Consider the following 25,492-nt stretch of genomic DNA (forward strand, 5'->3'; position numbering starts at 1 on the left):
TATATAATTTATTACAACTGACTGAAGGTTCGACCATCCACACTGAGCTTCCTGACCTGCAGCAACCTCTATCTAAAGCAAGTGGTGTTGGACCAAGGCCAGGAAGATAATTCAGGACTTCATGAAGGCAAACACAAAGAGAACGAGGAGAAAACATTTCCCACAGGGCATTTGAGGCAACACATAGGACTAGAGCTTGGACTGAACACCCACTTTCTCAATTATCTCTCCCACTATATGTATATGTATATATAAAGACAAGTCAAGAATTTATTGTCAATTAAACCATATATAGCTGACGCAGTACATACTGAAATGGGACAACGTTTCTTCAGGACAATGGTGCTACATAGAATAACACAGAGCTGTGGAGTCCTGTAAGTTAGTCCTAGCCACATAAAGTGCATCTTTGTCAACCTGGTGCAAACTATGCAAGACAAAAAACCAATACAAAACACTATAGGACAATACACAAAACAGCTCCAACCAGTGTACATATTGTACATTCCACAGGACATGTGCAAAAATATAGGAATGAACACCTAATTTAATAGCAGCAGTTATATGAGGCATTACGTAACAGCAGTTATAATGTGTTGTGCAATATATATATATATATATATATATATATATATATATATATATATATGTATATGTATATATGTATGTATGTATGTATGTATATTCTGATTTCTACTTGACGGTTGATGCACCTAGCACAGGTCTGACACGGCTCTCTGCTTTTGGCTGTTAAATAGCTAAACCATATGTAGTGTGTTTGAGGAGGCCTGCTAGTCAGAGAGAGGAGCTGGCATTGTGCCTGGTCAAAGTGCCATAGCTGATTAACAATACACCTTCTGGTCAAAAACTCTATACACACAAAAACACACACGTAGAACTTTGAGTGCGTTGGTGCTCATGGTAACAGCAGGAGACGGAAACCGAATGACAGGCATTTTACTGAATAAGCACATATGCTTTTAATATTTTACTGATTACAAACAATTCAAAACTAAAATGTTTTTGTGAATAAAACCCTAATTGACAAAAATGTTAACAAAAGATTTGCAGAAATGGTTTTCACAATCACGTGTACAGTCTTTTCTGTGATAGAGAGTAGACCGGTGCAAGTATTTTAGTAAAGGAGATATAGGTCTCATAGCCTGCACCACCAAGTAGTGGATTGTAAAATATTATGAATTTATATCATACATTATTTACATTACTATTTGTAAATCATTTGTTCTCTGCGTACTCAAAATATTCAAAAACAGTTGTAAATTCACCACAATAAGGTGCACAAAGACAATACAAATTACACTTCCAAGTTAGGGGGCACAGTAACTTAGTGTTAAGTATGTTTGCTTACCAGGGATAGAGTTAAAATTCCTGCGTGTGTGTGTTTTGTATGTGTGTAGTTTGAGTTTGCATGTTGCATGTCCCTGTGCTTCAGGGGCTTCCTGTGGGTACTTTGGTTTCCTCCCTGTTCAAAGACCTACACTGTAAAGTGATTGGCATTTTCTTTAAATTGTCTGTCGTGTGTGTTTGTGTGTGTTTGTGTGTGTGTGTTTGTGTGTGTGTGTGTGTTTGTGTGTGACTGTGTGTCTGTGTGTGTCTTTGTGCCATGTGATTGGTTGGCACACCCATCCAGGGTGTCCTATTCCATGTCCCCGTGTCACCTGTGATAGTCGCCAGACCTTGCATGACCCTGTGTAGCATAAGCAGTACAGAAAATGTAAAATGTGGTCATAAATAAAGACCCATGAGGTCTTGTAAAGATGGATAGCAATACGAATTCCTTAAAGTACAAGAAAATGTTGGCCCACAACCTAGTTGCTTCTATTGGGAAATTATGAATTGGACTTTCAACAAAATAATACCCCCAAATTCAAATAAAACACAGACATGGTTTCAGTAACAAATAATCTGTGTCATGCGATGGACATCTCTGTCTCTAGATTTGAGCCCTGTCGTAAGATGTGGTCTGAATTGAAGAGGGCAGCCAACAAACCATAGAATATAAAGAAGCTTTAAATGTTCTGCCTGAAGGAGTATTCAAGCTTGTTCAAGTTTTCTCTGTCTTGTTAGAAATTACAGGAAGAGGTTTGTGGTTAGGGTCAGGTTCCAATGTTATTGTCTATCTGAAAGTATAAAGGTCTTTATATATGAAGGTATAAAATGTTAATAGTAGATGTGCTCTTAATGATTAGTGTGGACTCTACATCTTATATACAGTTATTAACACTCATTTCTTAATGTATACAATACTGTTCTGTGTATGAGTAATGTCCTGTGACAGGGATATATCTCTTGTGTACTTATTGTATATCTTGTGCTTTTTATTCTTATTGTATATTTTTTTGTCTCACACTGTCATATATTTGCAATTTGTATGTTTCCTGTGTGTGTGTATGTGTGTGTAGTTAATAATAATAATATAAAAATCAATAAAAAAGTAAGATCGTTGTGCTGATGGTGCGATTCACTAGAGGGCAGTAGACACCACCATTCCACAGACTCTGTATAACTCATTCGCGCTGGTAATTTTGGGATACACTGATTGGTCATTCATCATTATATTTATTTCATTATAATTCTTCTATAAATCTCCTGTTCACAAAACGTTGCTCTGACGAAACATATTTTAAAAGTCACCCCATCATGGATTTTTTTTTTTAATGAATTCTAGAAATCTGTTGCTGGTCAGTTGCTACGAGATTAATAAAAAAGTAAAAAGAGACAATAAAAAAAAAAAAGTTTCTCACCCCTCATCCTATTTTGCTTGTTCATCCACCGCGAGTGTTTGCATTTCAGCTAAAAAAAAAAGTGGAATCGAGCCAAACACATTGTGGTGTTTTTGTGACATCACCAGGTCTGTGCTGCATCCGCGCGCGCGCTCTTTGGTCTCATTTCTTCATTGCTATTGGCTGGTTTATTGGCTGAACTACTGGCTGATCTATTGGCTGATCTATTTGCTGATCTATTGCCTGGTCTACTGGCTGGTCGAAACACCATTTAATTGATTAGAAATTCACAATTTGAGTGTGTATTGGCGGTCGCGGTGGATTCGCCAGCCATCTCCTCGGTGTATCCCGGCTCATTGTGGGAGCAGAACAGAGGAGGCTGTAGGAAAGGCAGAGTCGGAAACAATAGAGCTGAGGAGCCTCTGCGCTTTGTGCCCCATCAGCGCTGCCCGGAGCGCGCGCACATCCATCACGCCAAGATGCGGGGATTTTAACGCACGCACACGCGCACTGCTTACCGGATTCTCTTTACCTTACGTTTGAGTTGTGAAAGAACCAAGCGGGTAGATATGAATTCTGCCGAAGCAGCCGACGAAGGACCAAACGACTCAGACTCGGACGCCTTCTTCAAAACAGGTACAGTAGGAATGCAATAATATCGCAACAGTGAGATGTTTGATGTCCATTTCATCTGTTTTTGATGCCAAAAGAAAGCACCAATAACAAGAAGAAAGACAGAAAAAAGCACAGACAGAAATGAGAAATGGATGTAAGTGAAAACGCACGTTGGTGCCTGGTGATGCAAAGGCACAGAGTGGGATGTTAGTGTGCTGCCGTTCAGTCAAACATCTCACTGTGTTTTTTTAGTGAAAATTTGTATCAAGTATGAGATTAAGTATAAAAATGAATTCGTGAGTGATTCAACAGTCAAACTACTAATCTTAGGGTTACATTTAATCGCAGAGAACATCATGGCTTTGTTTGACAGCTGCACTTCTCACTGTCACTGGAATCTGAGCCGATCAGTATGGACACCTTAGACACACACACACACACACACACATACACACACACAAACACACACACATACACACACACACAAACACACACACATACACACACACACAAACACACACATACACACACATACACACACACACACACACACACACACACACACACACACACACACACACACACACACACACACTATTACATACAGACCATGGTGATTTAAACTTATTACCAGAGCAGAGTATTTGTGGATAAGCTATGAGACCCTGCACATGGAGCCGTGCTTGCCTGACTTGAGTAGACTCTCTGTATCCTGATAACAAAATTGCACAGCTTAAAACATTATGCTGCATACAGTCATTAGACACATCATATTTGGAACCAGCAAAAGGGTCTGGGTCTCCAGTGGATCATTGCTTCCTTAAGTTCTTTGGTTATACTGTCTGAAAGAGAAATTGTAGGAAGCCACATAAAGCCTTTGGGGGTTCCATCAAAGGGGTCAGTTAAAGCAACAAATCAGGGTTCTGATGGTATATTGGATAACCCCACTATCATCAAAATAATAGGCGTTAATTAAATGCTAGATGCAATAAATGAGCTCTTAAAAAACATGTTTTGAATCTTTTTCTAAGAGTTACTGTATAATGATTTAAAGATTTTTTTTTTCTAGAAAGAAAATCCAAAGAACCCTTTAATGTCCTAGATTCCAGGACATTTATTACTACTCACTACTAATCATAATGGAGACCACACGCAGAAAACAATCTTCAGTTCTAGAATCCTGAATCTTTTGGTTGTCTTCCAGGAGAACCATCAACAGTTCTGTATACAACCCCACAACAGTTCTGTCTTTTCCTTCATCAGCCAATATTCCGGATTTCTAAAGTATTAAAGTATATTAAAGGTTGAGCATAACTGTAGCTTATTGCTGTTGATTCATTCTGCACAAATAAAACCACATAAAATAAGAAATTAATACTGCAGCTTAAATGCCAGCATCATTTGTCCATCTACATGCAGCTGCGTAATGAATGTGTGTCATTCATCTGTTCTGTATGTCTGAGTAAATGTAAGAATTCCATTTTAATGCTGAAAGGTTTTTCTTTTCTTGTGGTACCTTAATGTAAACCAGGTTCTTTCACTCGTTTGAGCATAACCATCTGAAAGCTGAAATAGTGGGAGTAAGATGCAGGCTTGAGCAAGTGTTGTGGTGATGTGGCCACGTTTCGAGCACTTTCCGCAGTTACGCTAAGGAAATCTTGCTCATTTAGAGTTGGAGAGACCCTGAACCACAGGCACTGTGAACAATCTAGGGTTTGTCCTACACAAAGCTATAGAAATATAATTTAGTCTATAGAAAGACAGCAGAGCTGATTCTTGATTTGTTCAGTCTGGATGTGGAGCTTAGTGGACCACAGCGCTGCGTGTTAGGCAAAAGCTAAGATGATTTACAGATGGTGTAGAGGTCTGAGAGCATTATCAGAGATGAGAGAGTGTCTTTGCTGTGGTTCGTTCAAAGCATATAAGGACATCTGTCTCAAGCAGCACTGCGAGATCAGTCATCAGTGTCTGTATTAATACGTCATGGCAGCCTTGGCCCCAAGGGACGCCAAAAGATGTGGAGAGGGATGGAGAGAGGGATGGATACAGACAAAGAGAATGATGGACAGACAGAGCTGCAGTGAAATAGATAGTGAGATCTAGCCTGAGACCAACACAGTTTGAATGGAAAGCCCTCCCTTCTATACCATTTCTAAAAGCAGTGGGTGTTTGCCCTCAGAGAGAAAGGCATTACGTGGCTGAGTAAGCAGTAGTCCATTCACAAACTGCTGTCTGAAAGAGCTGAAGTGGTTTTATGTCCTAGGCCATACGGCACTCTCTTGCTTGAAGTGTATTCACTGCTTACAGAAGGATTAACCCAGAGCCAAACTCACACTCATGCGTGGACAAAGACTTCAGGCTAGCCAAGGCTTTTAGTGCAAGTTTACAGCCGTCATCATATTAAGAGAAATGAAGAAAAACTTCACCCCTCCTTCAGTTGTTCTCATCATGTGTTCATCTGAATCATCTGGAATGATTCAGGCTTTCTGGCTATTAGGAAAGCAGCAATTCGGCCTACAGTGCTGGTTTAAATGAGGCGAGCTACAGTCAACTGAAGGGCGGATGTGTCTTCAGGTAATAACAGCAGGAGATTGGCATAGTACAAGCCTCCAATCAATACCTGTATAGCTTTAGCCTTTTTGTCAACAACAATTGCCTCCTTGGGAGCCTGACAGAGTACAGCTGCAGAGCCTGGCTCCAGTTCTACTTGTCCTCTCAAAAGCTACTCTACAAGACACAAGGAGGGTTTTCTGTATTGATTAGTTAATCACTCAATGAGCTGGGATGGAGGCCAAGGCCTGGAATGAGGTCATACTGAATTCATCCCAAGAGGACCAGGTTAGCGATGCGACTTGGCTACTCTAATCAATTTCATCAAAATGTGGAGTTATTAAGATGTTTAAAAGGGAACAAGGACCAAAATTATGAAACAAAAAATGAGCTGTAAATTCATCTTGTATAAACGTGCCTACTTGCCTCTTACATGGAGATTTCCCATGTGTACTGTATATTGCCTACAACCCCCTCATCATGATGCATGTTATGTTCAAAAGACTACAACAGAGAGCGGACTTTTTGTGGGCAGGCACTTCACTTATTTAAAGATGTCTAATTCTAAAGGAGGTCAGATATTAATGATACAGCTCTCAGTGCAGGGATTTGATAAGTAATAATTTTACTTCGTAAGAGACACAAGTTGTGTTGTTTTAAATCTCTGCCAATCCCTTCCCATGCAGTTGACAGTTCAAATATATCTAGGTTATTAAAGTCTGCTTATTTCAATGTGTATTTACATATAAATTAGAATCACAAAGCTTTTTATAAATAGTTTGCCTTATTTTATGTGTATGAGCTGACTGGCAATCTTTGCTCAACATAATAATACTTATTTTTTAATGATATTGTGGTAAATTATACCTTAATACAAATATGAGTGGTTTGTTCTAAGCATAGAAATATGAGGCATTTCATATAATTGGTTATTGGTGGCATTGAGTTAGATATCTTATTTTGTCATTTTTTTTAAGTTAGAATGTTGTGCATGGGGCACAGTGGGGATGTTTGCCTCGTACTGCAGGGATTGTGGTCCGATTTCTGCTTTGTAGTTTGGATCTGTGTTTGTGCTCCTACCTTGTGCCCTAAGTCCCCAGAGAAATAAAAAGGTGAATAGGTGGATAGACAATACCGTACACATGAGCACAGGAAAAACATCTGAAACTTACACACAGTAACCCGAGCTTATGATTGATAATATGGTTTTGGTGACGTTAAAATAAAACTATGTTTATAATAACTTGCTGGCAAAACCTAAATGTTGTGAATCTTAGTAGATACATATCAGATTATCACAATATAGGTTTGAGGCTTTTTTGTCCTATTACTCACTATTATTATTATAATTTTTATATAATTTATATATATATATATATATATATATATATATATATATATATATATATATATATATACAGACACATATATCATGTATACTTGAAAAAATATTTCCTAAAGTTTGGTTGAATGAGTAGCTTTTTTTTTTCTTTTTTGAAACACTATATTTTTCTGCATAAAACTATTAAGAGGCCTCTCAGAAGTGCTGGATTTTTATTTATTTATTTATTTATTTATTCCCATAGAAATATGTTCCCAGTACCTTGCACCCATCTGTGTGAATATTTGGGGGTCATTTGTGTATTGTTATGGTTGAATATACAATGTTTGGTATTACATGTTGAGATTACATTATCAACTCAACAACATATTAACAAATTTTGGACTGTTAGTCATTTGATATTTATATGAGACTAGAGAGTGTCTGTAATTTCCTAACATTACTCAAATGTCAAAGGTAGAACAAAAAATGTAATCATTTAACCTCCCTAGAGTCAGCTATATATTAAATGAAATCCTATAAGACGAAACATATTTACATGTACATTACAATTGAATAATACAAATCTAATAATTCATCATGTCATTTTAACTGGCTCATGCTGGGTACAGTGTAACATGCTCGTAGGATTCATTGATTGCCTTGAATAGTGGGTAGGCTTTGTTGGGACAGACGTTGGCCCTCTAGCATTGTGTGTGTGTTTGTGTGTGCACGTGTGCGTACTCCCTCCTCCACTCCCTATGACATTCTCTACCTCACACACACAATCTAGCATTCAGAGAACAATAGGAGGAATATGGCCAGTGTCAGTCAGGACAATGAACACGCCCGCGGTTTGGCTCTATTCTGTGTTTGTGTGTGTGTGTGAGAGACTCTCTCTCTCTCTTGCTCTCTTACACACACATTTTTGTAGAGGCAGATGGCTAATTGGCCAATGTAAGCCGCATGGGTAATAAAGAGCATAAGAGGAGATTTGACTAGATTATTAAGTCATGATCTGATGTTATGGGAGAGAGCAGGAGAAGCAGGATATCCTCGTCACCTTAAGGAGCCAGCCAGGTTTTTTTTTTTTAAAAAAACATGCAGAAACATATCCCTCCTCTAGGTTAGTGTGGAGAGACAGTTAGCACTTCTGGATAATAGGGTCAGAGCTTATTAGCTGATGCTTTGTATGAAGCTTTTAGTTGGATTGGAAGAAAGATTCTCTAGAGAGCTCTGGGCAGGCAGCTGTGTCTCTGCTGATAAAGACACATTGGCTATTTACATTTGTAAAGTTAAGTATTTGTAATGCAGAGAAATTGGCTGATATTTTCTGGTTGTTCCTTTCAAGTACCTTCACCCCAAAACTAATTTTGATGAATCTATATTCTCATCATTTTGATCTTTGAAAGAAATAGAATCTGCCTTAAAAACTCCAAGTATTTGCTGTGGATTGTAAAATTAGGCGTGAACCTACCAGCACGAGAACCCAGAGGAAACCCAAACAGTCAGGAGGAGAACGCACAGAAACTCATCACAGGCAGTAACTCAAGCTCAGGATGGCACCAGAGATCCCAAAGCACAAGCCTTATATTTTTATATCTGACAAAATAATGTCTTTTATAGATGAAATTGAATGATACACGTTTATATCGAAGTCAAAGTTATATTGAGAAGTAAAGATCTACTGTGATTTTAATATAGATCGGTGCAGTTGGTGTTAGCTGATGACAGCTGTGAGAAAAAAAGGCAATGCTTTTGCACTTTCTTTCCCCTCTGTCCATTTCATATTATAATTTTTATTTTACTTTTTTACTGTCAGATAGATGCTGTCATATACTTAAATTCATTTTTTAAATCCAGTATTATTTTGTTTGATTTATATGGATAGACCTGTGTTGTGTCTTTGTCATTCAGATATCAGAAATATTAGAGGATTGAAAGTGATAAGTAAACATTATTAACTTATAACTTTAAATGATCAGGGGAAGAAGAAAATAGATGGATGGATGGATGGGTGGATGGATGGATGGTTAAATATGTATGTATAAAAACTATTAGGTGCTTTTTCATGACATTAAATTGGGTTGCAGTCTTAACGTATGTGGAACTTTTTATCATTTATCTGAGCTGTGCTGTCAGGTGCAACATATTACATTGTACATGGAGGTAAAAGGCCATCTATTTATTATCATTGATGTATGTTTTACTGACTACGTGACCAAAGAGCAAAAGGTAAAGTATCAGTTATTTATTCTTACCTTGGGATGGTTTTCAATATGACTTGTTCACTGAGTTACTATAAATCACAATTTCTTTGTCTGATATTTTCTATAGTATTTCTTTCAACACATTTTGTATTGTCAGGTAGCCTGGGCTATTTTAAGATAGCAGCAATATCATGGACTGAGTGTATTGTCTAATAATTGAATTGTCCTAGTGTCTTAGACTTAGATATAATTTTGCAGGAGTCTTGAGAATCTGCAACATGATTTCTGTGCTTTAGCATGGATTGGAAAATAGACCCATGCTAAGAGCTATTGATCTATACTGTGTGTTGTGTGTGTGTATGTGGTTGTGTGTGGTTGTGTGTGTGTGTGGGGCGTGGTGTTTTGTACCTACCAACTATACAAAGAGAGTATGATGTAATTTGACTGCTAGTGGACAGATTAAGTATCAGTTGTAATCACATTAATGGAGTTTCATATACATCTTTACACAGGATGTTCGTAGACCATAGAACCATCAGCAGTCTGGCTGTGGTTTAGCGCTGATTTATGCACATACTAACCATGTATTGCTGTCCACTGGTAACTCAGTGCAGGTGTAAATTTTTAACTTATAGCTGACGTTCTGTGCTTTAGACTATTATTCATTCCCAGTTCTGCTGTGCTAGACTACAGAGGTGAAAGAGCAAAATATGTCATTGCCATCGTGTGGGTTTGAACGTGCATATTTTCCAGGTTATTAATTAGCAGAATAAGTCTGTTTAGTATAAAGAATTGGAAAATGTAAACTTGATTGACTGCAAGATTTTAATAACTTACTGCAATGTCTTCAACACCAGCAGCATCTGGCTAATATAAAAAAGGAGACTCATATACATTAAGCTTATTTTGGCAGGATCTTTAGAGGGAGTTATAGCCTCGGTAAGCAGAGGAAATGAAAATAGGTATTGAAATAGATATACTGGAGATTCTATTGCTCATTTGTTCTTCATCAGAAGGGGCATATCAGGTTCATCTTACCCAATGAGGGATCACTCTGACTGGCTGAGCAGCCCCAAGGACAAGCCTGTGGAAGCAGAGAGGACTCTTGCATATTTAATATCCTGCTTACTCAGTCTGCTTCATAGGTACGGTAGATAGGAAGCATACAATGGCATATAAAGATAGCATTAAAGATTTTAGAGATTATAAACTTCTCACTGTAGAGGATTCATACTTACATTAGGTGAGAGTTTTTAGCTTGATCTTTTTTGAATAAAATTGTAGGCACACTTGTGGCTGATGCATGTGGTTTGCATTTTCTTTGTTGTGGCATTTAGTCTTGGTCAGCATTTCATCCACAGAGGTGATTCAGACCTTTGTGTGGATGTAACATCTGACAGTGAAATCCTGCAGAGCAAGCGCTGTGTTTACCACTTAAAATGCTAGACTGGAACACTAAACACACACACACTCACACACACACACACACACACACACACGCACACACTTACTTGAATCACTATCCTTCAAACTATCTATCCAAACAGATGCTGGTTATGCATCATCATTCAAGGAGAGGAAAAAACTGCGATCGGCCAAATACGGAATACGATAGACTTGCGTACATAAAAGAAATCAGCTTGGCCAGCGTTTCTATAGCCTAATATTTCACCAGTGGAGAAAAAATATTCTCTCTATCTCTCCTTTCCTATATATTACTTTGTTTTAGTTTAGATGCATTTGAGTGTGACATATTTCAGTGTTGTTCAATGTACAATATGGACTTACATTCACCTTTCACTTTATTAGGAACACCTGTACACCTGCATGTTATCATGAAATTATCTACTCAGCCAATCATGTGACAGAAGCCCAGAGCGCCAGTTCATTTTCACCTCACATCAGAATGCGGAAAAATCCCTGACGTGATCCCCTGTGTTTAACCGTGGAATGGTTGTTGGTGCCAGATGGGCTGGTTTGAATATTTCAGAAACTGTTGATTTGCATCTCCTGGGAATTTCACACACAACAGTCCCCTGAGATTACACATTCTATGTATGTAAAATGGGTTCATGAAAAAATGCCTACTGATTATAGCAACAAGGATATGGGTGGTTATACATGGGAAATCTCCATGTAAGAGGCAACTGGTTATTATAAGTTACATTTTAATCACTCAGAGCTCAGTGCATATCTGTAATAAATGTTTATTCATGTTATGGCTTCTACAGTAGTGTCAGTAGAAAAGTTTCCATTTTCGATTATAAAAATATGTTGCAGAGAAATATGTTACTTAATATACCTGCTTTTTGGTGAAAAAACATAGGCTGTCTGGATTTTTCTGCAGAAACAGAAGAAAGTAAGACAGTAAGTAGTTCTGCATAAGAACTGTGGCACGTTCATCAAAATACTTGAAATAATATGCCAGCTGTGTTGCTTATTAAATTAAATCTCAGTATACCAAAGAATGCCAGCGCAGTGTTTAAAAGGATTGGATGGAAGCACCAAATATTATTTAAATTTTTTTATATTTATTATATTTGTTTGGTATCGAATTATAAATAAAGAATTTTTGTTTCACAGATTATTTCAAAGTATACTGTTTAGTATAGATTATATTTTCTAGTTTTGAAAGTCCAGTGTTAATGATAATCCTCTTTATATTCCCTGACTATACTTAGACGAGTTCATGGATTACAGTGGGCTCACACTCTAGAGACGCTGCCAAGACGTGTACACTGGAAATAAAAGAATCATATATTACTACTTACTAGAAACATCTGGAAAAAACATTCAGTGAGAGAGATGGAATGAGTGAGAGCCACTTATTGAATTCATGAGCCTACGACTGGCCGGGTAGGAAAATATGTCTTACAGATAATGGCATGAGGCTGGTTTTCTTTCCTACCAGATAATGAGTGTGTCTGAAACTGGGCGAGCTGGAGCAGGTCTGATGGATGTAAGTCTAGATGTAAGCCTCATTTGTTTGACCATGTTAAGGAACCAGCGAGTGTAGAGCTGATAGACATGTTCCTAGATTTGCTGTCCTTGCTGACCTGAGACCAATTCTGGCCTGGAGCAATGCACCATGAACGTGTGTGTAGTTTTAAGGCTGTTGAACATGAACAATATTTTTTTGTCTATTTGATATGTTATTGCCGTGTTTGAGGTCGGTGTGAGAGAAAATCGTAGCTGTGCCATTAGCTTCATATGGAACACAGCTGCTGGATTAATGAACACATCATGAACATTGGCACTGCACATATACAGCTTCTCTGCCAGTATAAACCAACTGGTTACATTAAAGTAAAACGCAGGGAAATGTAAAGTAAAAACAGAAGTGCTGTGGCAAGAGAATGAGAGAAGTGAATAGATGGAACGAGTTGAAAAACGAGTGCAATGCAAGTGTGAGAGGATGAGAGTATGAAACTAGGTAACCTAATAAACACAGATGAAAAGATGAAAAGAAGCACCAACATTGGCTTCAGGGTTGTATTCAGTGCTCCAGTGCTGTAGTAAATCACAGAGCCTTTGCAAGTGTAAGGCGTTCAGTAGTATCAAAGACAGAAAGCGAATAGAGCCAGATGGAAATGGTGATGGAAATTTACACAGTAAAGCTTCTGCATGTTTACGAACTTGGCAGCATGGTGTACATCAGTGTCATGTAATAAATGTTGCCATCAGTTCAGAAAAGCATGATAGTAAATAGGAGGTCTGAGGGGTTACTATACAAACTGAGCCGAGCCTACTCTACTGAGTAAGTCTTTAAAATGCTTCTCTGACAGCATGGCTGGATTTATTCATCAAACTGAAGTTAAATTACAGCTGAACAGTTCTCTCCAGAGAGGACACCAATTACAACTAATGCATGGAAACACACACACACACACATAAACACACACACACACACACACACACACACACACACACACACACACACACACACACTTTCCTTGTAAGGGACCTTACACTAAAGTACTTACTAATGCAGCTGATTAATTATATGCCAACACCTGAATCTAATGCTAAGCTTAACTTTAGAATCCAAAAGGAAACCTTTTAGATAGATAGATAGATAGATAGATAGATAGATAGATAGATAGATAGATAGATAGATAGATAGATAGATAGATAGACACACAGACAGACAGACAGACAGACCAGACAAAATAACCCACATGGTCAACACTGTCAGATAATCCTATCCTTGAGGGGACATTTGTTACCCATTTGTTACCCACAAGATGGAACCCCCCCAAACACATGCACACAGATGTATCACACTTTATTCATCACACTTTACCTAGAGGCATTTGGTGACTGTGGTTAACACTCAGGAGCAATAACGTTCACAAGTATGTAAGCTGAGGATTTTTTCCGTATTCGTCTAGCATGTTTCAGAGATGTAAAGGAGTTGGGATCTTGCGGGAACGTATGTTGGAGCTGAAATGGCTGAGGAAGTCTGGCTTGAGTGTGTGTACACAAAAAAAAATGGTTGGAAAGGGTCTAAATACAGCTGACATAAAAATCTCTCCATTCCAGCATATGGAGATGATGGAGAAAGCAACCCTATTTGCCTCACCACAGATGAATTTTAGCCAGTGCTGTGCGAACTGAGGCCTGCGGCATCCCACTGCTCTCTGCTCCACCATAGTCTTGGCAAGCAGGCAGCCAATTGAAGTTTTCCTTTTCCTTAATTGGTAGGAAATAAAAGATTTTGTAAGTCTGTTTGTTGAAATGAGTGGAGCATTGCTTTGTAGAGATGGTGCATTTTTCCAATTTTTTGGGAGTGCTGATAAATGGTTGTCTCTGGCAATTACAACTCATGTCGCTAGCAATTAAAGGTCATTTTTGTTTGGCTTGTTGCCATGACTACTGAACCAGTGGATGTTTTTTTGTGTGTGTTTAGGACATGTGACAGAAAGGTTGCATTTCAACCAATCCCAATGGACTGAACAGATCCTATATCCAGTGTCTGTGGATTTTATTAAATGAACAAAGAGGTTTGCTAAAAGACTTAAAGTGATTTAAGATGACTGGTTTCTGTGCTTAAAATAGCTGGTGGGAAAATCATGGTCATATGGCGCTTAGGAGTTTCATATGTTGACTTTCATAGTACAGTATGTGTGCAAGTGTTTAGAAAAAAGACATTTATTGATCAGAATAAATAAGAATGTCAATGAACAGTGTGTCAATGGATACATCGTTTAGTTTTAAAGTGTACTTGAAATTTGCTGAGATATTGAATTTATGTAACATGTCAGAAATTTGAATTGATTAATAATTAATAATTTGAGGAAAAGAAAATGACTTCAATCTGGACCGTAAAAATGCATATATAGTATTAATATTCATGTCATCAGTTAAGGGTTTATTTACCAAATTTTGCTACTTTTAACAGAATTAGTGTAGCTGAAATGTCATTAACTGTGAAGCAATAGATAAAAATGGTAGTTTTTTCAATCTGGTATTATACCCAATCCCACTTTATTAAAGAATTTATCAGCTAGTAGCACTAAAAGTAATTTCTGTATTACAGCAGTTTATGACTGAGATTAGGACTAACTGCTTTTAACAAAAGACATCCCACTATGGCTTAGAAAGGGATCCCTGCTCTGTCTGCCTGAAATCTGATGAAGGAGGATTAACAGAGTAACCTCTTAAGCTGAACAAGAGCAGATCACATATGTTAGCAAAGTGCTTAGATTTCAGTGCAGAAGTCTGCTCTTCTGACAGGGTTTAGTGCTGTGTTAGCTTGGCAGCAGTTAATTAGCTTAGCACAGATTTAATTGGTTTTCCTTAAGGGCTTTCATTCTCTGCTGAATGCTGAATGAATTTTTATAAAAAAACTGTTTGAATTGTGACTGTTTAACTGTTTGAATGAGATGTCTGTTTCTATTTTTAGATGATTGGACTAAAAGATGCTGTTTAGTCACTGGTATGGAGAGATCTGGACTTCACTTTAGAATTTGAACAGAGCATGAAGACGCATAATAGAAAAAGGTCCCTTGGAATAAGAAAACTTTGCATTGTTGTGTATAATGATTATGTGAATATATTTAACAGTGTAACAGTGCAGTGTGTAGCATTGCTGCCTAACTGGTTACTGTAAATTGCCTTTAGCTACTGTATGGGTGTGTTCCCTGTAATAGACTGGCATCAGATCCAGATTGTATTTCTGCCTCATTTCTGGTGGATCTGACTATGATAAAGCTTTTACAATGAATGAATAAATTAATGAATATATTTTTTTGCTTTTTTGTACATCTTTCTGTAGAAAGGTTTTCTGCTTTATAATATACTTTGTAGAAGGTCTATTAACAGATGTCACACTTTAACATTAACATTAACATTCAATTCTTTAGTTTCTAAACAGCTGAATCAGCACGGCACCTCTTTACAAGTGGAGATTGACTCATTTTATGGCATTCAATTAGCTGGAATGAGTGGTCTGCTAAAATGCAAGCTGAGAACAAAGGAAGGTAGCAAACAAAAGCCTGTCTTTTCCTGGTTGTCTCTATAAGACCTCCCCTAAAATGTATCCACTAAAAGTGTCTGTATTTGCCTTCTGCTTGGTCCTATGTCTTCTCACTTTAGTTTGTTTGTGAATGCTGCACCCCAGGCCTCAGCTGAGTCAGCCATCAGCATCTCCTTCCTTCAGTGACGTCATCACCCGGCATCCAGGCATTAGCAGAAGAGCGGAGGCGGAGGAGAAGCTATTGGGTGTGGGGTTAATTGAATTACTTCTCTCAATCTGTGAAAAGAGTCAGCTATCGATGGCTCATCTTTACATACCACACTCATGTAGCAATAAGATTTCCTTGGGGAAAAGATCTGCTTTATCACATCCACTTTTAAATATAATTCTTTTTTGTCTGCTGGAGAAGTGACCCACATCTGGTTTATGGTGTTGGCCTTGCATGTACTTTGCGTCAGTGGAGTCATCTGGTTTCTACACAGACAACTTGTGTCTGTTGTGATTTATTTGGTCTGTTCACATCAGCTGTATGTGATTTGGTTTAATTACAGGAAGAGGTTCATTATTATGGGCATGGAAACAATGGATTACGTTCTGTGCTTTAAAGTAATCACCCAGTAATGTTTGCTATGTGAACTCCGGGTGAATGCTCCCAAAAATAGCTCAGGTTACAGCTCACAGAGGGAAAGGGGGAGCAATTAGTCTTTCAGTAAGGGTCTCACAACTCCTACTGTTTTATTGTGCTGCATTCTGATTACACCAACCTTATATATAACCATCTGCTAAATCACGATCTGTTTACAGCTCCATTCTCTTCTATAAGTGTTTTAGACAAAGTGATCAGAAATCACGAAGCAGCATCTGTTCCAAAAGAAGTACTAAATCAGTTTGGTGCATTTTCATTTATATTGAGCCTGCAGTGCTATATATTCCCTGCTATATTTCTGTATGGTCTCTTAGATGAAAGAAATATTCCAGAGAGTGTGTGAGTTATGGAGACACATGCAATCCCGTGCCAGACTTCATTTATATTGACAGTCTGTCCGCGGCTTGAGGGCAGCTAATGCCATTTACTCCTTTCATGTAGTAATGATGATTGTTCTGTTTGGCAGTAAAGATGCTCCATTCTTAAAGGTTATGGAGGCCAATGAACCACTGGAGTGACCAGAAGCCACTGAGAGGGAGAGGAGAAAGAGAAAGAAATGTACATAAATAGCTAAAGGTTCTTCACTGAATGAACTCTATTGAGAGAAGCTACGCAATAGCCTTAGGATATAGAGGTGCTTTTTTTTGTTGCATATCTTGCATTTACATTAGAGCTCCTGCGTAGAAGAAAACCACAGCAGGAAGTGTACATGCAACCACTCCTCACAGGCAGGATTTTTAATGAGCTGCAGGAGGTGAGTTTAGAGACTTTAAAAAGAAGCAGTCTATCTAAAATGAGGAAACAGGTCTCTTTAATTGCTGCCTGCGGTGAGTGTAATCACAGGTTAGGCAGCTGGTTAATGTAGTAATGTAGTAGTCTTGATAAATAGATCTTTAAGACAACACTATTGTACTTGGTCAGATTCTTATCAGTGTACACACACAAACCTTTTTAGTAAGAAGCTAGCCAATGTTAGGAAACGAGAAGGATGTGGAACTTTTGTCTTTAAGGGCTTAATTGATAACACTGAAAAATGACTCTGGGTTGGTTTAAGTACAGCTGATGGCTCTGTTGTGAGTCAGTGGTAAGAATGTGTGCCCACAGGAACCATGCAGTGGAGGCACAATGGCTATGCCACCGTCTAGCTCCAAGATTCTCAGTTTGTTTCTGAGCTCAGGTTCTAGTCGGCATAATGTTTGCCTGCTATCCATGGGCAAACCTCTGGGTTCTCCAGTTTCCTCCCATTTCCTAAAACATGACAGTAGGTGGATTGGATGCTCTAATTTGCACTAGGTATGAAATACTGTATGAATGTTCATCGTGCATGCAATTTCAGCATGTGTGCTGTCTGCCTCATGCCTAATGTTACCAGGAACTGACCAATACCCTGACCACGATGAAGCAGCCCTTGAATATGAATGAATAAAAAAAGCAGCATCAAACAACTGACAAAAAAGCACATTTTAAAATATTTTGAATAATGAATGTTGTACTGTTGGTCATATGTTTTATATTGTATTGTTGGTTACATTAACATGACACTCATTGTGGACATTATGTTCCCTTTTTTCATTGAATCCTTGCAGTCAATTTATTTAAATGATTAACGCACTGACCCTGATGTTCACTAGCTTCTTTTAATTCTTTGACTGCTGCAGTGGGGACTGACTAATGACAAACAAAAAACATTGGCCGGCTTCCTCGCTGCGTCTCAGCTTCACTCTCCATTTCACATCCTGATGACATTCCGTCCAAATGAAGGACAGACATGAAGATGATGTAATCGCTGCCATGTCTTATATTATTATTTTTCCTTTCTTGCATATGCCTCAGGACAGTCTTGTCAGCTAGCTCAGCAGAGGTATTCTAAAAGGACTTGGCACAAGGTACTGACTGTCTGTCTCTCTGTCTCACACACAGACACACACACACACACTTGTGTATGGGTGCCTTGTTTCTCCTTTCAGTCTGGGTGTGCAGCTGGTCTCCAGTCTGATAACCCCTCCAGAGCCTGGCCTCTGCACACCAGAGCCATTTAGCAGGTCATGTCTGCCAAAGGAAGTGTGGCTATTAGTCCTTTTCACTCCAGTAGAAGGTAGCTGTTCACAGCCTGGGTTAAACAAAACCACCTTTGGCTACATCCTTATTAAAATCCTGCAGAGACTACAGTGTGTATAACTTAACATTGTGAATGGTAACCTGGTTTTCTGTGTCAGATCTCTTATGTATGTTAAAATAGCTGTTTAGAAAGGTCACTAATAAGTATTCAATCTGAAGTACCTCATTGCTTATTTATGGCCACGGGAAATGACTGCACGCTGTCTGAGTGTCGGTGTATCAGGGAGAGCAGGGAGCTGTGTGACACAAGTGTTTTATCGGGCTGATAACTGCAACCGTCTGCTAGATGGGTGTGCAGGAGTGAGTGACTGATTTCTGAGTGGGTGCTTTCCATGCAGACAGACTGGAGCAGCTGATGTGCACACACACACATACACACACACACACACACACATATATAACCACTTTGATTCAAGTTGGTCTGTTAATCTGTGTGTGTGTGTGTGTGTGTGTGTGTGTGTGTGTGTGTGTGTGTGTGTGTGTTTTTGTGTGATAGAGGGGCTGAAAAAGCAGACAATCTACAGCTGAACAAGCACATGCACCAAAGCGTTAACATTTTTTACTTACTAACAGATGGTTTGAGTGTTTCTTATTATGCGGTACCCTTTGAACAATTTGGACAGGCCATGTTCTTGAAGTTATGTTTTTAAATTTTCAGTAAAACCTGGTGTACAGGAATGTTTTGGTTACATTCTACATCTGGGGATATAATTAAATTGCACAGTTTTTATGAATATGGATGATCCAGAATGATCTGGTCCGGCATGTAAAGTACACAAAGGTAATGACAGCAATAAGTATTCTGTATGGGGTGAGATTTTACTGTTATGTGTGTTTTTTAACACTTCTGATGTAAGATACAGGTTTCCTGTAGAAACCAAGATCCAGGAGCAGTTAATGTCAAAACTGTGGAGTGTAAAGGACCAATCATCCAATTCCTGGCTAATTGGAGTTAAAATATTCATAAATCTTATTCTGGCTCATTCTAAAAGATGCTTAGGTTGAAGAACATAAAGGTTTGCTCCAAGGGCATTTTCCTTCTATTTCTGCTATACACAGCTTTTATAAGGTACCTAGATATCTGAGTTTCTTCTCAATTCACAGCATTTTCTGCTACTGGAAAAGGAGATGCAGACTTGCTGTCAAGGATCTCCTGAAATAAGTGCATGGAACTGTACCTGTACTGACACGCTTACTGAATAATTTATAACAGTGAATAATAAGTTAATGAATTCAGTTTCTTTGGGGGAAATTCCAAATCTACAGCTAGAATTCTAATAAGCAGTTTATAATCTGAGAGGTGAAAAATATATTTAAATTATCATTAATTGATTCATGACCCGAGGCTGCTGGCTATTAACCAGATTAAAAATAATTGGATCTGCATATCAATCAGAAAAGTACACAGTGAACTAGTAAAACTCAAACGAAATATTGCACCAATATATGTGGCTGTTTTGCATGTGTTAAGCTTTGTACTTGCTATGTTGGCACTACTGTATATAAACTCACCCTAGGAATCTACCTCATTTTCCTCATTTTATAGTATTAGTATTAGGTGTGAAGAGAAATTGCTAATACTGTAGGAAGTTCTTCAAATTTTTTTGTTAGGAAATGCTTCTTGTGTATTTGTGGAGTCAGGGGAAATATTTTGGAAGAATTATGACTCATAACAATTATTGGCCTTCAGAATGGTCCAGAATATAGCGGACATCATCTCTGCCTATTTGTTCCTTATATAGAGGTCAATCTATTAGAAGTTTCACAACTCTATGACATTTACATTTACATTTATGGCATTTGGCAGACTATGATATATTAAAAAGGTTAACATGATAAAAGGAGCTTTATAGAGTTCTAACAACATGATCAGAAAGAACTATGGGGCTCTATGACAGTTGTGAATTTGCAGTAGGAACCTTTTATCTACTAAAAGGTAACTAATCCAGTTGCGAGTATGAAAGAGAAGAAAACAGAGGCATTGTAGGAAAAAGATGACAAATTATTTTATGAATTTGTGGATCATTTAGGTTGATTTGGATAAGGTAAATGCTTGCATAGATCAGCTGAGCTGTTCATCCTTTGCTGAACATTCTGAACTTAGATATCATAATTCCACCACAATACCAGCAATATAATTTAAATATAAACAGATTTTGGTTGGCTTTAAAATTGAATGTCATACATCAGCATCTTCTGTTAGACAAAAATATGAGGGACAGCCAACAGCAAAATTACTTGGAGTTATTCCATGTCAAAACATGTCATTTGTTTAAATTGTGACCAATTTTTAGTCTTGAGATTCCATAGCCGAAGAACCAGAAATACTGCAATAAATAGTGTCTTTAGGTTTCTGTACTTCGTGACACAGTGAATTCAGTGAATACACAGTGAAAGAAACCCTAGACTGTAGAGAATACACAGACCTCAAATTAGTCCTAGTAAGAAGTAAGTGGTTGTATGTAGACTACTAGTCTGGTGTTGAGTAATGACTATGTAACAAATATGAGGAGGCTTAGAGAGATGCAGGGACAGCTGTTGCTCAGACAGGACTCAGGATCTGTAAGTCCCACCTGCCGTTTCTTTCTGCTGTCCATAAAGCCAAACAGGACAAATGAGAGCAATAGGAGAGATGGTTTCCTGATATTTGGGTAGGCAGAGGGCTAGAAATAGCATGTTTTGAGGCACACCAAATATAAACCTGGGATGAAGGATAAATCAAAGACAGGTGTTCGTGGATGAAGAGGAAGGAAAAAAATCCCACCACATTGTATTTCACATCTCACTACGGCTGGCTTGCATGACAGGTGTAAGGAAAACATGACTAGGCAAGTCTAGATTTTTCTAGACCATATAAAACGCTGTACTTCACTGAGTAAATCACTTTACATACACTGTAGAAATAAGTGAAATGATGATGTACTAAAACCACAGAAAAAATTAAGTCAGTCATTTCAGTCACATCGAAAAATGAACAAAAGCCGTTCATTTGAAACAAATCCGTTGTGAGTAAAAACTCCTAACTAATCCTAGTGTGGGAGTCAGGATTAAATTCAGGTTACATTTTCACATTTGTAACTCTTTTTATCAGAGGCCAGAAATGGGATCACTGTCTGCTTTTGGTTGGCCATGTTCAGCATTGAATTTTTGTACGTTACCATATTAGGGGCAATAGTTTCAATTCCAAAAAATTCCAAAATATAAAAAAAAATAAAATTCACAGAAATGGTTTCTAAAATTTGAAGGAGTTGCATTTAACCACTCAAATTCTTTGTAAAATTAACCCAACAGAAGTAAAGATATCTTAAACTGAAAGTCTACAGTGCCTTGACTCATTTGTATATCAGACTTGGGTCGATAAAATGATTATTTTGTTTATACTAAAAATGACTGATAAGTCGACTTCCTTTCTACCACAACAATGTTCATGTTTACAGATTGATTGATGGTCCGGGGTTTTGACTTTAAAATAGGGAAAAAAGTTTGGTTAAAGCTGCTAAGTGACATACATCCACAGTTTTGTGTATTTCCGACCATCACATGCAAATGTGGTTCTTCCCCCATCCTGCTGCCACAAAGCTGAAAGCACACATTTATATAAGATGTCTCTGTATGCTATAGAATTATAATTTCCCCTCACTGGGTCTGAGAGGCCCAAATCTGTTCCAACATCACGAGGCTCCTGTGCACTCCTGTTCTTTACTCTGGTAGCATCTATTGATAGACTAATGCCCATACAGTACACTTCAGATGAAAGTGGTGTTAACTCAAGTGTTATCACCTACTGCAGAGCCATCCTGTATCTTAGATTACCTCTCATCAGATTAAAGCCTCTTTCATCCCACTGTACAGGCCAGGAAGTTGGATAAATTTAGGTGGCAGACTGACTGAAGGAGAAACATGTAGCTTTACCAGTAGTTTTCTTAAAGTTGCAGCATGTTTAGGTCTCTCGTTGATTGTCTGTGTCGGGTGTCTGTAGTTCTGTCTCTCCTCTCGTTGCTTTTTTCAACCATGTGCCTTGTTTAGCAATGTAACAATTTCTTTATATTATAATTGAGGATGTGCATCACACAGCTTGGGCTGAGATGATTTTTTTTCACTGGAATACATTGGATTTTTTATTGCTGCAAACATCTTCTTTTCTAATATCCTTAAGTGCATGATCACAGCCTTCTCTGCTAGTCCTGAGAGCTGAACGTAACAGAAATCTCTTCTGTTTCTGCTTTACATGCATTCTTTGAACCACAGTAAGCTGCTAATTTCAGAAATTAGACTTAAAATAGAGTAAGGGGAATATTGTATCATTTGCCTTATAGACAATTCTCTTGGGTTTTTCACTGGAATTCATAGTTTAGAATTAAAGGGTCACTATGGCTTTAGATAAGATGCTGAATTTATGGTACATCATGCGGTATTTAGGATAGAATCAGAGTGTCATTTGGCACTTTCATAACATTCATAAAATCCACAGAAGCATCCATAGACGAACTCACATTATAAATCATGAGGTTCGATAATAGAATTAAATGACTCACATCACATCATCTCAGCGTTGATTATATTTCTGCATATTCAATGGCAGGAGATTCGAGCTGAATAACGTATTGAAATACTCATAAGAATCCCACTAGAATTTTTCTAGGGGTTGATGTCAACTATATTGGTTCATAATGTATAGATGTCACGGTGTGCCCAGTAATATTTATGTTATACAACCTCTATGTAAGTTAAAAGTTGAGAAATTGTACTTTCAGCGTTTATCCTCAAAATAGTTTCTATGACAAGGGAGACCGTCCTGCTTTTCCACAGACCATTCCCACCTCCTATAATCTACAGAAACACACTCAAAATTCTCAAACTAGTATCAGTATATTTCTCACACCGTTTCTTATGAAAAGCTTTCGTTTTTTTTTACTGTGTGAAACACTAGATTGAGTGTGCCTCACCTGCCTGTACCCCTGCATAAGGCAGAGAGCAGAGGTCAGAGGATGGGACCAGAGAGAGAGAAACCCAATCTCTGCTTTGAGCTCTTCCTCCTTCTTTTTAATTTAAATATAGCAGGCCTAAATATGATTAATGCCAAAACATTTTTAAAAAATCACTAAGAATCTAGAGATTTAAAATACAGAGTAATATATGTACCAACCTATGCTTATTAAAAAAGAAAAAACAAAACAAAAAGAAAACAATGTTTGTTCTAAAAATACAGGTTCCATTACTCTGTACAATAACAGTGAGAGGAGGTAACTGTCAGTACTTGTTTCTGTTGATTTCTCTCATACGTTTCTCTTCATTTCTAACAAAGAACATAAATAACAGCATCCTCAGTCACTGCTCATTGCACAGCTTGAATAAAGCTTGAAATATTTTTCTAACCAAGATGGGCAGTTCCAGGACAAATCTGCATGGTCTTTTGGCGGCTTTGGCATTTCTTAAACCCTGCAGCTGGCTGTGAGGATGACCACACGGGTACAATTATGACACTGTCTCAATGTCACACACACACACAGAGTGAGAGAGAGAGAGAGGGAGAGAGAGAGAGAGAGAGAGAGAAGAGAAGAGAGTCTTAGTGAGGGGTTAAATTCTCTGTAATATATGATTCATTTAATTATGTTAATACTGTAATGATGATTAAGACACCAATAAATCTAGTCAGTGCAGCATTCGGTGATGACAGCATGCATCTTTACATTAAAGCAGCCTTCTTCAGGCCATAGCAAACATCCTTATCTATCTGTCTATCTGTCTGTCTATCTGTCTGTCTGTCTGCCTGTCTGTCTGTCTGTCTGTCTGTGTGCATGTTGAATGTGTTTTCGTGACCATGAATGTGTTTGTTCATTCTCTGGACACTGTCCCCTTTTGACACCCCAGAGCTGCTTGTGTTTCAGACAGGAAAAAAGAGTCTGGCTGGAATATATGTGATAAGCGCAATGAATGAAAGGACTAATTCATTAATGTATTCATTCATTATGAACATATCTCCCTGCACATATTCCTCAGTGCATTTTGCTTGTCCCAGTTTAGACATGTTTTTCAATCAAAGTTCATCTGATAAATGATCAGTGACAGCTGTGGGATGCTAGACATTCACTAGGTACTTCAAAGGTAGCTGCTCGGAGATTAACATTAGCTGACATTTTTCACATGTGCTTCATGATAAAGAGAACAACAGTATTTTTTTCTTTACTTCTGTTTGATATATTATCTCTTGTAATGCACATATTCTTTCTGCTGTGGGAAGTGACAATAGACTGTCTCAGAAAACATCAGTGTGTGGGTTTTATGATTTTATGGTATAAGCCACATTGTTTAGTATTAATGTTCTGGGTTTAAAAGGTCCTGAAAAGAGGGATAAAACATTGTTTTGATGGAAAATATTAAAACTGCTCAGGAATTCAGCCCTGAACTCCTTGCCCTTTGTGTGTGTGTGTGTGTGTGTGTGTGTTTATACTGTATGTCTAAGTGTATGAAGGTGAATGTATTTTGGAGCTTTTATGGGTTATAGGTGCTAAAAGCCAATTTCTCTCAAACAGCTGTACTGTAATCTACATCATCATCATCATCCTCTCTCTCTCTCTCTCTCTCTCTCTCTCTCTCTCTCTCTCTCTCTCTCTCTCTTGCACCCCTCCCCCCTACACACAGAGCACTGGATCATAGGGAAGCAGTGCTGAAAGCTTAAGTTCATCTGGCAGCAGGGTTAAAGAAATAAGGGCCTTCCTCCATCAGTCTGTAGCCAGACACCTGAGTCCTCCCCTGTGTGTGATATTACACTGACGCGCCTAATTAGCACTGTCCTGTTATTCTACTTTC

At 38.1% G+C, this 25,492-nt stretch overlaps 1 protein-coding gene across 2 annotated transcripts in view; it reads left to right on the forward strand.

Moving 5' to 3' along the window:
* Positions 1-3,008: 3,008 nt before the first annotated feature.
* The window catches only part of kalrna (kalirin RhoGEF kinase a), a 150,850-nt gene continuing 128,366 nt past the window's right edge, over positions 3,009-25,492 (forward strand). For both annotated transcript variants that reach the window (XM_060876506.1, XM_060876505.1), the window contains exon 1: positions 3,009-3,380. In XM_060876506.1, the coding sequence (XP_060732489.1) occupies positions 3,314-3,380 (67 nt within the window). In that variant the 5' untranslated portion in view covers positions 3,009-3,313. The remainder of the gene's footprint in view (positions 3,381-25,492) is intronic.

Source organism: Tachysurus vachellii, chromosome 8 (assembly GCF_030014155.1).
Source record: "Tachysurus vachellii isolate PV-2020 chromosome 8, HZAU_Pvac_v1, whole genome shotgun sequence".
NCBI classification, from domain to species: Eukaryota; Metazoa; Chordata; class Actinopteri; order Siluriformes; family Bagridae; genus Tachysurus; species Tachysurus vachellii.